This window comes from Cryptomeria japonica, chromosome 3, assembly GCF_030272615.1.
Source record: "Cryptomeria japonica chromosome 3, Sugi_1.0, whole genome shotgun sequence".
Taxonomy (NCBI): domain Eukaryota; kingdom Viridiplantae; phylum Streptophyta; class Pinopsida; order Cupressales; family Cupressaceae; genus Cryptomeria; species Cryptomeria japonica.
This window is the reverse complement of record NC_081407.1, coordinates 866464014-866476040: the sequence shown is the minus strand read 5'-3', so window position 1 is coordinate 866476040 and position 12027 is coordinate 866464014. Positions and strand designations below refer to the sequence as shown.

Sequence of the window (12027 nt, the reverse complement as noted above, 5' to 3'; positions counted from 1 at the left end):
GGACTTCAAAACAACAAACTTAAACTTTATTTTGCCAAAACACTATCAACCTATCTTTAGCCTTATCAGTAACAATGAAAAATAGCACAATGAAACATAATTCACTAGAGAACACCAGATTTATGTGAAAAACCCAAACAAAGAAAAACCATGATGAGAGTCAACTCACAATATATGAAATGATTACAAATTTGTTTTAGGCTCACTGCCAAGGAAGCACATTGCCACCTACAAAGACTTGTAGGTTGAAGCTCACTACTCTAGGACAAGATGCATAAGGACTTGCATGAAGCTCACTGCTCCAAGGCAAGATACATAAGCACTTGCATGTTGAAGATTGGTGCTTCAGGGAAAGATACATAAGACATCTGAATCAGCAAGATAAAGCCTTCTACAAATATGAAGCTGCACTTGAACCACTATTATAAGTAAACAACTTCAACAACAATCACCACCACACTTTCACTGCCTTTGCATCACAAAACTCCGCAAATGATATGATCATGAAAGCATACTTATATTCTGATTCACACACTCATGACACATCCATACCTCACAACACCACGCTCCATATTGATTTGATCTTCTATATACCAACCTTTACATATCAAAACCTCAATTAGGTCGACCAAAATAGGAGACAAGCATAAGTACAATTAAGCCGGCCACCAAACACAATTGTGGTGAATGTGGTCCAATGTTGGAGATAGAGAGGACTTAAAACATTATACTTCAAGTGGCTCCAAATAACACATATGTTGGTGCACATCATCCAAGGACAGCAACAGGTAATGTGTAGATAAACAATGTAGAACATAACCAGTTGGCCCAATAAACATAGCATCCAAATGAATTAACTCAATGCGGATCCCCACACGCCAAAGATAGTAACCAAATGCAACTTAACATGCTCATATATCATTAAGATCATAGCAAAAGCTAGAAAACAAAATGTTTAAGGCCAAACCACAACAATTACCAAGAAAGACAACATCAGACACAATACCACCATTCGAAGTACACAAGGACATTCCTAGAACATCCAACAACATTCCCAAATACTTCTTTCTCACTGACACATATATGCATGCTAGCACAACACAAACAAATACAGAACACTTCATTTCTAGGAGGCCAGGAAACACAATCTTGAACAGAACATCAATAAATCTTCTTGCAAAACACCTCAACAACTGAAATTGTAACTAAGACAATGCACAAGCATTAGAAGCATGTCCTCCAATTCGCAACACCTGAAACATCAATACGGAGAAAGGCGGAGCATTTTCCAGACCAATCAAATCCACTTCTAATAGACAGTCAGACTGTCATCAAACAACTATAGATAGCCACTTCAGCTGCAACACTGGGAACCTGAAAAGATAGCAATGCAATGCCCACAAAACATAAACATCATGTTCAAATCTGCAAGACCAAATCCTCAACTATGGAGAAATGCAGAACATTCTTCCAACTAGACTTTAAATACTCTTTCTTGCATTTGACATCTCATCATGCCACAAACATTCTGGAAACAACATTAACCTAAACAAGAGTGACAAGGCCAAGGCAAACACATCATAATCATCATCATCATCATGCTACAAATCCACAACTTATCATCATTATACTATCATCACTACCATCAACACATCATATTGAATGTAGACATCAGCCATCAAGAAAGGTGGACATCTATGAATATTACCTCAAAGGCTGGTCAAGAATGATTGTGGCAGGTGTGTGTTGCGCGAGCTAGGGTTCTACCCTAGTTGTGCCTTCTTTCTTTCTCTATCTACCGGTGTTTGTTGTGTTGGTGGTGTGGGGTCGTTTGCAGGGAGTTGTGTGGGTGGTGGCTGGTGTGGTGTGGGCTATGCGTTGGGGCTTGTTGAGTGCGGTTTTTAGGAGTTTTGTCTTTTCTGGGGGGGGTTTTGTGCTGCATGTTACGGTAGGGCAACCGAAGTCTTCTAGCTTGATGATCGTTGGTAATAGGGGGTGTAATGGTTCCTCTTCAAGTGTGCATGTGCCATCTTCGGATTCCTTCTATGTTGGCGAGGGCTCCAAGCTTAAGAAAGTGAATGGTTGTCTGCTGCACAGTAATGATCGGCCAATGCTAGTTATTTCTCCTGATTTGGTGGAGGAGGATGTTTCATATTAGAGTAATCATGCCTTGATATGCAAATTCCTTGGGATGCGCATATCTCTATCAGCATTGGATTCATGGATTCGTCGAACTTGGCACGTTGAAGGGGAAATGGAGGTCATGTTGGCCGCCAATGGTTACTTCATGGTAATTTTTTCTTCCATGGCAGACAGGAATCGGGTTTTTGAAGGGAGTCCATATTTTTATAATCGGGTTGGTATGTTCATTAAGCCATGGCATATGGGTTTTAATTCAGTTGAAGATTTGCTCTCACGGATTCCTGTTTGGGTTTGTCTTTTGCAGCTGTTGTTGGAGTTTTGGCGAAAGGATATTTTGCGTTGGATTGCTGAACTTCTTGGTAAACCAGTTGCCATTTCTCAACAAACCTTGGACAAAAAGGTAATCTCCTTCGCTCGTATTTGTGTCAAGGTTGATCTGAATAATCCTCTTCCGGATTCACTGGAAATTTGTTTAGGATACTCTTCCTGGGTGCAGCAGCTAGATTATGAGTCTCTTCTTCTCAAATGTAGATTTTGTCATGAATATGGTCACCTTCTGCGTCAGTGCCCCTGCTTTTCCAAACCGGCCACTGGTAATAATTCCTCTGCTCCCCTGCCTGTGGTGAATGACAAGGGTGCCAAAGGTAAAGATCCAGTCTCGGATGGGGGTTTTGTTGGGAATGGTTTTGTGCCAGTTAAACCTCGTTCTAAGGGACGAGGGCAACAGAGGTCCTTCAAGGATAGGCAAAATGAGGAAAATTTTAACAGTTTTGAGGTTTTGGCTTTAGAGGAAGGGATCCCAGTTGATGTAGCTAATGGAGAAATGGATATTTCTTCTAGAGCTATGGATATAGTTCGGGTTGAGGGGGTTGGCTCTGACATTCCAAGTTCTCAGGGCCCTCAATTGCCCCAAGAAAACTTTTCAAATCAGACTGTGTACAATGAGGTGGATTCGGGTATCATACAGGATGATGTTCGTTTGGCAGATTTGGCCAAACAGGCTTTGAAATCTGGTAAAGGCAGGGGCTCTTCTCAGGCCTTAGGTTTACTCCAGCAGCCTCATAAGAAAAGCTCTCTGGATTTTTCTAAGGTTGGGATCAGGAGAAACTTCATTTAGTTGGGGAGCTATTGGTGGAATCAGGGGTGGTTAAACCCATTGATGCCCACTTTTCACAACCCCTTAAATGATCATTCTTTCATGGAATGTGCGAGGGTTGAATAGCCCCTCTCAGCAAAAAGCTATTTGTGATTTGGTGGGTACTCATTCTCTTGATATTTTTTGTATCTAGGAGACTAAGCTTTTTGTTGATCTTATGCTTCAGCGTGCTTTTGTTATGTGGGGTAATGGTCAGTGTTAGTGTATTGGTTCCTTGGGCTGTTCAAGTGGTTTTGCTCTCTTTTGGGACCCGCACAAGATTGCTCCTCTTTAGTGACTTTCTAGTCAGACTTCTCTTTCTTTGGTTGCTTCTAGTTTGGAATCTAGTGAGATTATTTTGGTTACAAATGTATATGCTCCCATTGATATCTAAGGTAAAGCCTAGCTTTGGTCCCATCTTCGATATGTTAGGTCTTGTGCCCCTTACCTACCTTGGGTTCTAGCTGGTGACTTTAACTTTGTTCTTCACCTAGCAGAGAAGAGGGGCAGACTTGATAGATTGGGGCATGCTTCTGTTCTTTTTCAATATAATGTGGATTTTCTTAACTTGGTTGATGTGAAGCAGTCTAATGGGATCTTCACTTGGTCTAATAGGTGGTGTGGTGAGGATGCTATTTCTGAGTGACTGGACAGATTTTTGGTTTCATCCTATTGGGTGGGTGATAGGTTGCTTTCTAGTTTGGAGATCCTGGACTGGTGTGGCTCTCATCATTGGCCAAGTAGTTTATGGCTGGTTCTGTTAATGGTCCTAAGAATCCTCCCTTTAAGTTTCAATTCATGTGGCTTCGAGATGATTCTCTTCATGATCTCATGGCTCAATGGTCGCGCGATGGGGTACCTACCTATGGTACGGCTATGTATACTTTTGTCAAAAAGCTGCACTTCGTGAAATTCCAATTTAAAAAATGGAACAAGTTGTGTTTTGGTAACCTTTTCCATAGGAAAAAAAGAGCTCAAGAGTGCCTAGATGGTATTACTCGCCCAATTCGGGATTCTAGTTTTACTGTTGCGTTGGGTTGTGCTGAGTCTCAGGCCTTGAAAGATTTGGAGGAGTGGGAGCTTCGTGAGGAGATCTTCTGGAAGCAGAAAGCTCGGATTGACTGGCTTCAGGAAGGTGACCGTAATATAGATTTTTTCCATAAGTCTATCTAGGCACGTCGACAGAGGAGTGTTATTTCTTCTTTGGTTAATTCAAAAGGCATTCGCCTAACCTCTCTTCAGGCGATGTTGCGTGGGGCAACTCAGTTTTATTCTGCCCTTTTTTCTGATGATATGCCCCCGGCTCCTGAGGAAGAGAATCAGATTTTGGCTTGCATACCTTCTTTAGTTACTCATATGATGAATGAGTCTCTCATTCGTCCGGTAACCCTTTCTGAACTTGAAGAAATTGTGTTTGGGATGGCTAAAGGTAAAGTGCCTAGCTCAGATGGTTTTCCAAATGAAAATTTTCAAGAATTTTGGCATATTATTAAGTTTGATCTACTTGAGGTTGTCCAAGAATCTCATAGTAATAAGCAGATGCTTCGGGGCTTGAATTCTACCTTCCTAGTTCTTATCCCCAAGAAAGAGGGGGCTACGCAGTTAGATTTCTTCAAACCCATTGCTTTGTGCAATGTTGTGTATAAGATTATCACTAAACTGATTACAAAAAGGCTCAAACTTTGGCTGCCTTCATTGATTTTTGATGAACAAGGAGGTTTTGTGGCTAGCAGACAAATTTTGGATGGGGTTGTTATTGCTTTTGAAGCCATTCATTCTATGGCTGTGTCAAGGGAGAGAGGTATGTTCATCAAATTGGATATGGCCAAAGCTTATGATAAGGTTAAATGGAGTTTTTTTAGGTAGGGTTCTCCTAGCTTTTGGCTTCCATTTAGAGTGGGTCAGTTGGGTAATGAGTTGTGCAAGCTCCGCTTCTTTCTCTGTTCTTATAAATGGCCAGCCTTCACAGTTATTTGGTCCTTCACGAGGTTTGCAGCAAGGTGACCTTCTTTCTCCTTATTTGTTTATCATCATGGCTGAGGGCTTGGGACGTTTCATCAAGTCTCAGGTTTCTTAGGATTTGATCAGGGGGTGGACTTGGGGTATTGGATTTCCTAAGCTTTCACATCTTCAGTTGGTGGATGATACGGCTCTTATTAAGGTTGCTTGCCTTCAGGAGGCTGAGTCATTTAAGAAGTCGTCGGATGTCTATTTAGCTACTTTGGGGCAGCAAGTGAATGAGCATAAGTCTTCAATCTATTTCTTCAATACCCTTGATTCTATCCAGAGGCGAATTGCAAATATTTTGCGGTTCCAAATTGGTTCTCTTTCTTTCATCTATATGGGTATTCCTATTGTTGTTGGTCGGCAGCCTAGACCCTTTTGGCAAGGGTTGTTGGATAAGGTGCGTTGGAAGGTTAACCATTGGACTCATGGGTGGCTTTCTACTACTGCTCGTGTTACTCTTCTTCAGTCTGTGATTCAGGCTCTTCCTATTTATAGAGGCTTTGTTCAGGCTGCTACAATGTATTTCCTTAAGGAATTTGATGCCTTGCCTCATCAATTCCTTTGGAGTGGTAACTTGCAATCTTCTAAGTGGAGTTTGGTTTAAGTGGGAGTTTGTTTGTCGACCTAAAACAAAGGGTGGCCTTGGTCTTCGTTCAATGGTTTTGAATAGTCAGGCTCTGGCAGCAAAATTATACTGGAGGTGGTGTACCAATCAGCATCAAATGTGGGTGTGTATCCTTACTCATAAGTATTTGGGTACCATTTGGAATGTTCTTCGATACCTGCTGGGGGCAGAGGCTCTGTGATTTGGCATACTCTGAAAACTGGGGCGCAATTGATTAAAGAGGGTCTCTTTTGGATATGTGACAAGGGCTCAGAGGCTCTTTTTTGGATGGATTCCTGGGATGATAATCCTCTCATTCTTTTTGTGTATCCTCATTTACAGCCTCTTTATGATAGTTTTGTGGTTGTTGGGTGGACTTCGGTAGGACATTATAAGACGATTCAAAACATTGGGCCTGCTTTTGGTTACATATGGAAGGGTCCTAGTGAGTGACCGCCTAGGGGTTCTGAGGAGTCTCAGCAAGAGTTGGCCCATATTCTTGCTTCCCGGAATTATAATTCCATAGAGGGACCAGATATTTTAGCATGGGGTAGTGAGTCATCTGGGAAATATTCAGTTGCTGCTAGCTATATGAAGCTTGTTCATCATATTTATAGAGGTGAAGAGGTGCCTTGGTGGAAATATGTTTGGAATCGTTTTTCTTGGGCTAAATGTAATTTTTTCATGTGGTTGGTGGTTCAAAATCGATGCCTTACTTGGGATAACTTGTGCAAGCAAGGTTTCTATGGGCCCTCTATGTGCGTTCTTTGTTGTAATAGTGAGAAGTTTGTCTCCCACCTTTTCTTTCAGTGCTCATTCTCTAAGAGGATTCGGCACTCTTGGTGGGACACTTGGAACCGTGCTTGTTGGCATGTTTCTTCTCTGGTTGAGTTTTGGGACCGTTGGGGCCATGCTCCTATTGGTACTCCTTTTCTTTAGGTTGCCTGGTCCTTGGGTCCTACTTTTATTATTTGGCACATCTGGTTGGAGAGGAATCGTCATATCTTCCAAGATGTCAAGCTTGCTGCTCAACATGTGTGGTCGAAAATTCTGCATTCTATTCGGGAGACAGTCTCGGCTAAATGTGACCTTGCTGGGGGAGTGGCTCTTGGGGAGATGGACATATGTAACCGCTTTAATTTTTCTCTCCCTGGTCTAGGAGTGCAGACGACTCGGCAGCTTATGAGAAATAGGTATCGTCATCCTTTACAAAGGATTTCTAGAGTGGGCCATTGGAGCCCACCTCTTCTTGATGTTCTGAAAGTTAATATTGATGGTTCTTCAAGGGGCAAAGTGGGGCATAATAGCTTGGGGCAAGTCCAATTTCTGTTTTCTATCTACAAAGGTTTTCACACGAATAATCATATGGATGCTCTTGCTATTTTGGTTGCAATGAGGCGTTGTTGTTCTCTTCGTTGGCAGCAGATTGTTGTGGAATCGAACTCCCAGGTTGTGGTGACTTTGTTGAATCAGCAGAAGTTTGATGGTGTTAGTTGGCAGTTACAGTTGGTTATTCGTCAAATTCTTTTGCTTTGTAACTCCTTTGAGTCTATTACTTTCAATCATATTCCCAAGGAATGGAATGGTGTGGCTGATTGTCTTGCTAAGTGGGCTTCTGTTTTTATGGAGGGCTGGTCTATTGAGGATAGGGGACAACTTTCTCCGGAATTGTCTCATCAGTTGGATCAACTTGTTGATAGGGACAAGTCTTTGTAATCCTCTCTTTGTTGGGCTCTTAGCCTTCTTTTGATGTATTTCTTCTGTTTTGAATAAATTTTTACCCCTCTTTATTGTCAAGAAAGGTGGACATCTACAACCCAAGGCAACTACAACCATCAACCATCAACCATCAGTACCATATAACATCTTCCTCAGCAGACCATGAGAACACAACAACATCAATGACCACACAACAACTGCTTATCATCAAGGACAACACACGGGGGTCGGTAAGTCCTGAACTATTGATGCTTGACATTTAGCCATCACACAAAAACCACCAAACAAGAGGCTAATGATGCTGAGCTGTTCCATTGGTATGTAGCCAGCATCTAAAATTGTTGATTTTTTGTTCTGACATATGTTCTCTATTTCTACTTTTTGGATCTTAAGAGATAAAAGTATTCTAATAATAACCTTAATCAAAACAAGTATTCATACATAGAATGACCAAAATTGCCCGTGAAAGACATAGCTTGATGTCTTTTCTGTCCTCCCATTAGGACCCAGTCCAACTAGTTTTGGGCTCCAAGCACTTGTCAAATATAAGTTTATGACTATCCTTCATAAATAAAACACTGTTATGTGTTATGTTGAAAGAAATAAAAACTCAGCTTAAGAGACCTTGATTTAGGTTAAGGACTTCAACCGGATTAACCAGCCCTCCAACTGGTTCAGATGCAGCTTCATACTGGTTAAATAGGCATCAATCTGGTTAAAAACACCTCAACTAGACCACATAAATGTTCATCCATGTTGATCCCCTTGGATCAAAGAGGCCTTAATCTAAGTTAAGAGACCTCGACTGGGTTAAATAAACATCAGTTGATTTAGAGATGTAGTTCAAAAAGAGTCAAATAGACGTTTATGATTTTAACCAAGACAAATGATCCCAAATTGGTAATGACATTAGTTGGCTTGAGATGTAATAGATCTCAATCTGGGATAAACAGACATGATCAAGATTCAGATAACTATAGAAAAGTACGGCACAGCGATACAATTCAGTTTTGAAATTGCAATTTTACAATAGCTATTATACTATGTTACGGGTTACCAGGTATGCCCTGTACCCAAGCCATATAAGGTACAGGTCCCAGTTCTGGTCTGGTTACAGCCTGCGTATTTCCAGTGTCCAACTTGGATGCAACTTTTTTATTGGAAAAAAATAATGAAATGATAAACTTTTAAAACCTAGACCAACCGTAAAAGTATATTTTGTACAACTGAAGGCTAATATATATATATATATATTTGTACAGCCTACCCAGCTAGACGCCAGGTAAACAATAAATTGGTGAACAGACATACCTGAACCAACAACTTCACTTTTGATAATTATGCATTGAACGTACATTAGTTGACTAAGATTTCAGGCTTAAAATGCATCCTACTTCAACTAGCTAACTGTACAGCACTTTACCTTCTTGCAAGAATTGCTCTGTTCTTCCAAGGTAAGCTCCTGACTTAATATGGTACTCGCCCATCCTTCTAGGCTGGTGTTGCACAGCTCTCCCTGCCTGTCAGTATAGCATTCTAAGCACAAGCATGCAAACCTAACTCTGCACATGATCCCTTCAGAACTCTGCAGTTAATTTAAGTTGATCCCAGAAAGTAGGACAAAGCCTCTTGTTGGGTAAGTACGGGTTAGACTTTTGGGATTTTACTATATGCAAGGCCAAGGTGATCCCTCCTGCTTATGTCAATTTCCTGGGTCATGGGAGCAGCTTTGTCCAGCAATCAATGTGTATCCCATGCTGGAATATTTCTCCAACACCTAAGATCAAACTCTGTCATCTTAATACAAAAGGATTAGAGTTTGAGGTGAATCTCACAAAATCAAAACCTAAGTGAAAAGGCAGCTAATATAAGAAAGACGCCATCGCCAGATATTATCAATGAATAATAACACCAGCCAGTTTTGTTTCTTTGTCAGCTGTGATGACCTCAAGTGGCAAAGAGCAAAACGTTTTATAAGTTATAACAGAAGCCCAGGTTCTAATGGCCAGAAGACATGCTAAAATACTAAATTTGATAAAATACCACGTCCACCTCAGTGGGTGCGGCTGGGTGGAGGTCCTGGGCGCCTTTGACCAAAGAAATACTCCTCAGTTATGGCATCTAACCCTAAGGCTACCCAGCAAGGAGATCATCATATCAAATATAATCATCCAGGACGCAGTAAGCAACAAAAAAAATTAATTTGATCCTGGAAAAAATCCATCAAAGTGCAAATCTTCTTGGACTGTATAGATTACAAATTTCAAGGAAGATTCCAAATCACATGTTATAAGCTGCTTGGTGTTATAAAGACAGATAGATTGATCCCCATGAAATTCAATATTTAGTAATCTACGACTATAGTGATGATGAACTCCAAAGCACGAATTTAACGGAAAATCCAGCAGCTGGATGAAATTGCATTTAGATATTCAATCAATAGAACCTTATAAGTCTTGACCCTAAAAACATCATAGAAATATACATCCTTGAAAATGCCGCTATTATCATGAACAGTGTCAGATCCTTTGTAATTTAGCATTCTCCATGCTAAACCAAATCAAAGCAGACAAACATACCTTTCCTGAAATGATAAGCCAACAATCCTTGTTAGTATTGTGCTTTGAGACATCTTCAAATACATACATCTTGGGATCACTCATCTTGAAATTGCCTGTCACACAGTAAGCCGATCAGATCTATCCAATGACAACTTTCACACACTCAATTCAATTCATTATGCATGATAGAATCGATTACAAAGACGCCTACCAATTAACTTGAATGAATGTAGATTGACCAAAAAACCCACCAAGATTTTACTAATGGTACAGAATTACAGACACCCACCAAGATTTTTGAATCAACTGATCCTCAAAGGATTCCTCCGACGCCCACTGATTCCAAGTCCAACCCCTACCACGAGCCAAGCACACCGTAATCCTATTATTGATAATGTCGGAAATTCTGAGCAGAAATTTTTGACTCTTATTTAAGTAAAAGCAAGACTCCGAGAGTTGAACTAGATCTTAGAAAAATTCATTTGTTTATATTAAATTAAAGCGTTACCTACTTGTGTGCGACAATATTCAACACCCGAAACAACAAGAAAGTTTAGGTAGTATGATAGGTAACCAAAACCAACATTGTAGATCGATTGTCCTGAGGGTGCTTAATTTATCTTTATTACTATTATTATTATTTTATTTCCATTTAAAGCAGGCCGAATTATAAGGTTTCCTTCGTCTTCGCACGAGCCAAAAAATTTCAAAGCTGTTCGATTTATTTTTTCAAAATATATATGTATATATGAGACACACATATATGTTAAAATGCAAGAAAACCCATCCGACTATTAAAGCTAAAATCAGGAGAGTTTTCAAAGAAATATTTAATTTTAATTATAGATGGTGTATGGAGTTAGTACAATATATTTATAGATAAAGATATAGTACTTAAAATAATTCTTTATGAAATTTAATTAGGTAATCAAAGTATTTTTTATTTTATTTTATTTAGGTAATTATAATCTTTTAATTTTGAAGTAAATTGTAGTCATTTAATTGAAAACATATTTTTTGGTAGTTAAATAGTCATCACAATATTTGTTGTGTTAGGTGATATTTTAATGATCTTTATTAATTTGAGTTGTTATTAGTTGATAGCTTTCTCATGTGGACATTTATGTTTGAAAATTTGCCTCATTTTTAGTCAATCAAAACATGCATTTCTCTCACTATGCCAACATGAGATTGCTTTTGTTTTTGCCTTGATGACAACACTTCATAAAAAAATGCTACATGTGATCAAGCAATGCATTTTCCACATGTTTGGTCATAGAATAAAGATCCCTCATTTTAGTCTACAAATTGTCTTGTCACACTTCACCACTAACTCTTTTGGCTCTCCAATCACATATTAGAAGGAAGCCATTTATTTTTCCCCTTATTTGACCTATAATTGTTATTTGTATTCATAAAAATCTTCTTAATTTAAATTTAAGTCATCCTAATGCACGACTCTTCCAAGAATTTGTAATTGCATATTACCAACACATGACAATGCATTGTAAAAAAAATGCTATAAATTGTTAGACTCAAGAGGGACATAATACAAATATATATTTTATTATATATCATGAAATTGCATTATAAAGAAATGTTTACATCATTATTTTATAGACAAAAATAATTGAACTGCCATGACCATCTAAACTAAAAAATACATTACAAATACGTTAACCTAGAATATTAACATGTTAACATCCCTCCTTAATCTAATGGGGTTATCATGAAACCAAGCAGTATTTGAACTTCTCAAACTTCTCTCGACCAAGCACTTTGGTGAGAATGGTTGTTGGTTGAACTAAAGCTTCTTTGAAAAGCTTATTATAATTTGGCTTATGCCATTAAATGATTTT

At 39.3% G+C, this 12027-nt stretch overlaps 1 protein-coding gene across 5 annotated transcripts in view; it reads right to left on the bottom strand.

The window, feature by feature from the left end:
- LOC131061562 (cytochrome b5) overlaps positions 1-10696 on the bottom strand; it is a 46485-nt gene extending 35789 nt beyond the window's left edge. Inside the window, exons 1-3 of one of the 5 annotated variants that reach the window (XM_057995295.1) lie at positions 10677-10696; positions 10458-10523; positions 10187-10281 (exon numbers count right to left, since the gene is read on the bottom strand). In XM_057995295.1, coding sequence (XP_057851278.1) covers positions 10187-10270 — 84 coding nt within the window. In that variant the 5' untranslated portion in view covers positions 10271-10281; positions 10458-10523; positions 10677-10696. Of the gene's footprint in view, positions 1-10186; positions 10282-10379; positions 10655-10676 lie in introns of those variants that run through there. The other 4 variants (XM_057995298.2, XM_057995297.2, XM_057995296.2 and 1 more) reach the window with 4 other exon arrangements.
- Positions 10697-12027: the final 1331 nt, after the last annotated feature.